A 6000-nucleotide genomic window follows, 5' to 3' on the forward strand; every position below is an offset into this window, starting at 1 on the left:
AATTTCCAGTGTGCTTCAGAGCACTTGCCCACCTGTTATAACACTTAAAATTTTTTTCTCTCTTTTACACAAATTCCCCACAGAATTCTTTCTTGTAGAAAGAGTGCAAAGTCAATATAAATAATTAAGAACTGCTTCTTCTCTGTTAATTTTGAGTCATCTCACTTAATTCCCTGTAGAACATATATACCCTCTGTTCACTTTGCCTACTACACGCAGAAATAAACTATTAAGAACGCCACACAATGCCTTTTTTGAAGTTGTATTTTGAAGCCATTCTATTTGAAGCTATTCTGCATCTTTCAACCTGTGCCACATTTCAATAATGACTATTTAATAATTACAATCATCCCCTTATTAGCTTGGCATTTCATTTTCCTTGCCTTATGGCACCCCACAGTCGAAGGCAAGGAAAACTCTCTGTTGATTAGTTATTTAAGACCAGCAACAATAACTATGCTGGAGAGAAGGCTACTTGGAGAGGATTACATAAGAGCTGGAGCTCAACTGCCTCAGACAGAGAGCAGCAAATTATAAACCCAAGTACTTCATTGCATGTAACCAAATTGGCTAGTTGAAATGCTAATTGCCTTTCAGCAAAACTAAAGACAGACAGGGGACCCTGTGCTTCAGAGAATGAAATGCATTTTTACTCCACTTCTGCACTATTGTCTTGCTGAGAATCATTTGAAATCTATTCATAAAGGTAGCTCTTTCCCTAACCTTTAAAATGTGGGAAATTTATTTAGCCCCTACCAGCACCTCCAATGCGCTGAAGTGCCAAGATGCGAACAGATGGTTGGATTTAAGCCATGTTAAGCCCCTAATAAAGTAAGGCATGAAAGAATTCTATGTTCAAATATATAGCACAAATCAAGAAAACGTACCTAGGAAAAGGGCAAGAGTAAGAAATAAGTTTCTGAATTAAAGTAATCAAATAATACGATCTTTAAAACGTTAATATTTTCAATGTAATTATATTCAAATGCACACGGAAAGAGTTATCATTGCCCATCTCAAAGAGACCCCAGCCTCCCTTTATACCTAATAATTTTTGTATTAGTTCAAAACTCATCTATGGAGAATTATTCCAACAGCCAATTTCCCCCCTTTATATGAAAAAGAGTCCATTTGAGGTTTCAGAATCCTGAATAAATGAATGAGAAATGCCCTATCAGCATCCTGCCCTCATTCTGAGGTATAGCCAGCCTTACGCCTCACTGCACCAGAAAGGGCCCCATGACCACCTGCCCAGCAGCTGGGGGAGGGACTTGGTCTGGTACATTTGAAAGTGTATAGTGTGTCACAGTGGAATCCGAAAACACAGCCTTTGTATTACCACAGCCTCCTGTGTCCCAGCTCCACCCTTCTCCTCCTCTACCACACCTCCTTCAGGGCAACAGAGCTCGGGTGCTGCGGCCTCTTGTGTGGCCTGACATCCTGACACATTGGGGAACTCTCCATACATGCAAAGATGCCTCCTGTCCCCTGACTCCTGCCTTGTGAAGGGAGAAAAACGGGCATGCATGCATAGGGAAATCAACTTTTTGTACTATATCATGCTGTAGGAGATAGAGTCTTATTATCTTCCCTTTGCAACAAGGATCATCATTTGTATAACGTTTGAGCTGCCTGGGAGTCAAAGAATACCAAGTAGAACTTTAAATCGGAAACAGTTCCAATAAATAATTCAGCTCTTACCCTGATTCAGCAAGAGTTATGGGGGGGAAAAAAAGACATCTTTCTGGCTGGATGGTCATCAAAATCTTTGGATAGTGGACTCCCGGGGGGGTGGGGGGGGGGGTCTTTCCCCTGTACTGTTTGAATTTCCTACATGATTTTATATTATCTTTACAATCAGAAAAAAAAGTTATTTCCAGGTCAGAGAGAGAGAGAGAAAAATATATATTCAACTGCATGCAATGCTAAGCTGTTGGACTTTTCCCACAAAATCAGGGGAATGCCCAGCCAGATCTCTCTCACCATGGTCACACTACATTTTATAATCAAATTAAGCAATCATGATCTAAGGACCTCAATTGGGATCCCTGGGTGGTGCAGCGGTTTAGCGCCTGCTTTTGGCCCAGGGCGCGATCCTGGAGACCTGGGATCGAATCCCACGTTGGGCTCCCGGGGCATGGAGCCTGCTTCTCCCTCTGCCTATGTCTCTGCCTCTCTTTCTCTCTCTGTGACTATCATAAATAAATAAAAATTAAAAAAAAAAATCTAAGGACCTCAATATGCTTTAAAAGCATCTGTAAATTATCTACATGAAAGAAAGTAATGACTGCACCAGTGCCTGCTTTGTGCAGATTTTTGGACCTAGGGCATAAAATAATGACTTACCAAACATAAATAGGTAACAAAGCCTGTAACAAATTCAATATATTAGCCACTTTGCTAAACTCTGGAGATACTAGATAAATATATAATATAGTCACTGGCCTCAAAGATTTAGTATCCTAACTGGGAGACCTTGAGATTTCCAGTAACAGCAGGAGAAATATTAAGAGCATGAGGCAGTGTTTGGTTGAGTGTCAATATCAAGCATGTAATAACCAAGTTAATCAGTCATCATGCTTCTCACTTACTAGTTTATGGGAATATCCAGGTGACTCAAGTCATAAATGCAAAAAGAGAATGTATGACTTTAAGTCTCTCAACTCCTCTATGTTTCAGTTTCCCCAAATATGAAATAAAGGGGTTGTCTAGTTTAACTCCAAATTTCCTCCCAGTGCTTAAGGAGTGCAACAGTGTATTCACAGCCTATGACTTTCTGAACATTAAAGGATCATATACGTAACCTAAGGCAAAATGTATTTTCCTTGTCCGTCCTCCCTGGTCATAGATCTTTCTGCCTCAGTTTTTTCATCTGCAAATCAGGATAATAGTATTTGATGATTAAATACAGTTACTCTTTTTAAAGAGCCTAGAATTCTAATATACAGTGAGCATTCAATAAATGTAGTACACTATTATCATTCATCGTGGGAACATGAACAAAAGGGTCTAGTCACAGCTAATTCTGTTGTGAACACTCTTTTTCTTTGGGTAGAGCATGGGCAAGGACACCAGCAGTAGAAAGATATGTGAAGTACTGTGCTTAACACTAGCCTCTGCCTTACCATATTATATCTAACCATTACTTTTATTACCATAAAAGTATTTATAGTCCAAACATTTCTCACATTATCATTTTCTGACAATGAATACAACTGGCATTCAATATTTGACATGTACACAGCATAGAACTAACTGCTGTTATTAAAATATAATCAACGTTGACTGATACACCATTTCTATTTCCGATATCAAGATTCAATGTTGTTCCCTAATTAATTTGCAACTCATTATGGATTTACATTTTAGTCTAAGATGAGTTCTTAGTTGATGTTTATGGGTGATTTCAGCTTTTAATCATCACATTCAGTATACTGTAGATGCTTGGAGCCCTCAGGAAAGATCCTTGATCAGCTCTTAATAACTAGGGAACTTTTGCAAGGAGCTTAAACTTTCCATGCCTCAGTATCATTATCTGTAAATTGGGATAATACTAATCTATGTCTCGTGGTAAGTGTTAAATAACCTATATAGAGGTCTTCTCGGAATTCATTAAATAACAGGCATTCAGTATGGGGTGGCTGCTACCGTCACTTAGTATGGAAATAACTTTGAGATAAGAATTTAGACATACTTATTTTTAGTGTATACATGTTGGCTACTTCCTTTAAAAAGTTATAATCTTGAGACTTACTATTTCTACCTGAAATAAGTCTTTTCGGTCACTTGGTCCAATCCCTTTATTTTGTAAATTAGGAAAAGTCAGGCATAGAAGAATGGAGGAATGTCCAAAGTCACTGTAAGTTAATTGCAAGCCAGGACTTGTATCTAATTGCATATATTTAAAAGATTTTATTATGTCACAGTTCAGGGAGTATTTGGTACTCCCTGTAGCAAATCACCCAAAAATAAATTGTTGGTGTTCACCTGTATCTCAACTAGAACATCTTGTTTTTAATTACTTGTTTTTGTTCCACCTTAAGTGTTTTGATAAACGATACACAGGAGAAAAAGCACTTTAGTAGCTTAAAGTAATAACTTCAGAAAGAATTTTTAAATAATGCCATATTACCTACGGTATATTTTTTTAGCTTTATCCTAATGGCTACTTTGCACTCTCAAGAGTCGGTATGAGTACTTTCTAAGAGTCCACAGCTTACATATAAACACATTGCACACATTTTTAAAGGTTGTGGATTTTGTGAAATGTTAAAAGTCAGTCTAAAATAAAAGTTATAACGAGTACGTTAATACTGCACCTTAAGAGGAGTCCTAGCATAGTTTCTTGGTTTTTATTCTAATAAAAAAAAATTCAGATTCTTGAAGACGTTAAAGAATGTCTAAGCTCTTTTAAAAAGTATGTTATTCTTCAGCTCCAGACCAATTCCAAACTCCCTGAAACCAACATTTTACTGAAAATTCTTCTACACGGTGGTTACTTTTGAACCCAAGCCTCCCTAAGTCCATTTCAACGTTCCCATTATTAGTTATCACCTATGGGGCGCTGTTCTTGGTCGGTTATTTTCCAAGCACACTTTTTAAAATTAAAGCTCGGGCTGGGGTTTCAAACGAGCCGAGAAGAGAAGAAAGGCCAGTTTCGCCTCCGCTCACTCCCGTGTTGCCTTCCTGGAGCGGAGGCTGCTTCGGAAGGGGCGGCGGGCAGGACCCGGGGAGGACGCGGGGAGGATGTGGAGGACGTGGGCAGGGCGCGGGTAGGACGCGGAGAGGACGCCCGCAGGACTGGGGAGGACGCGGAGAGGATGCAGGGAGGACGTGGAGAGGACACCGGCAGGGTGCGGGGAGGGCGCGCGCAGGGCGCAGAGAGGACGCGTGCAGGGCGCGGGGAGGACGCGGAGAGGGCGAGGGAGGACGCAGCAGGGCGCGGGGAGGACGCGGGGAGGATGAGGGAGGACGCGGGCAGGGCGCGGGGAGGACGCGGGGAGGGCGCGACGAGGACGCGGAGAGGACGAGGGAGGACGCAGCAGGGCGCGGGGAGGACGCGGGGAGGATGAGGCAGGGCGCGGGCAGGGCGCGGGGAGGACGAGGCAGGACGCGGGCAGGGCGCGGGGAGGGCGCGGAGAAAGTGTGGGCAGGACGCGGAGAGGGCGCGGGGAGGGCGCAGAGAATATGCGGGCAGGACGCGGGCGCCCCCGCACGCCCCCCCGCCCCTCGCACGGCCTCAGCCCGCGGCGCGCCTCCGCCTCCGCCCGCAGCAACAGGTGCGCGAGCGGCGCGCCACCCTCCCCGGAGCCCGGGATGCTCGCAGCAGCACCCGCGGCCACGGCCTACCTAGCCCTGGGGACACCGACATCCGCGCGCGCCGCGGTCCCCGCCGGTCCCCTCGCACGCCGCCGTTCTGCCTCTCGCCCGCGTCCCCAGGGTTCGCCGGGGCTGCTGGCTCTGCCTCCGGCGGTCGGGTCAGGACGCTGGCTCCATTCTCCCCCCCGCCCCCCTGCATCCTCCGTCTGCTCCAATAGGACTCGCGGCTCCCCGGGCTGCGCTCACCTGACCAGCGGAGCGGGGGTGGCCGCCCAAGGCAGCGCGCCCCCGTCTGCGCAGCGGGCAGCCAGGTCTGCGCTCCGGCGTCGGGAACACCCTGCAAAGGCCACCGCTAATGGACTGTTCCGGCAGCGAGGCGCCAGGCCGACCTGCCTGCGCGCGGGACCCGGAGCCTGGGCCCGGCCCGCGCGGCTGCGGAGGTGCGCCCCGCGCCCTGGGCTGCTGCGCTCTTTGGCCGAACTTTCTAGTTTGTCCGCTTAGGCACGAGCGCGGCACGCACCCCACCCTGCCCCCCGGCTGGCGGGCGCTCCGCCCTGGGTACGCCCCTGGAAGCAATTCCCAGGGTTCTGAGAAAGGCCATTTACGGATTCTTGTCCCTGTGCTACAGACATTTATTTTAACTTTGACAGGCGCACCCCATTGAGATGTTCAAAATGAGAA

At 45.9% G+C, this 6000-nt stretch overlaps 1 protein-coding gene across 1 annotated transcript in view; it reads right to left on the reverse strand.

The window, feature by feature from the left end:
• Positions 1-5495, reverse strand: part of ADGRV1 (adhesion G protein-coupled receptor V1) — a 521868-nt gene extending 516373 nt beyond the window's left edge. The window contains exon 1 of the mRNA XM_077865031.1: positions 5350-5495. Coding sequence (XP_077721157.1) covers positions 5350-5371 — 22 coding nt within the window. The 5' untranslated portion in view covers positions 5372-5495. The remainder of the gene's footprint in view (positions 1-5349) is intronic.
• Between the last annotated feature and the right edge of the window lie 505 nt (positions 5496-6000).

Source organism: Canis aureus, chromosome 2, assembly GCF_053574225.1.
Source record: "Canis aureus isolate CA01 chromosome 2, VMU_Caureus_v.1.0, whole genome shotgun sequence".
NCBI lineage: Eukaryota > Metazoa > Chordata > Mammalia > Carnivora > Canidae > Canis > Canis aureus.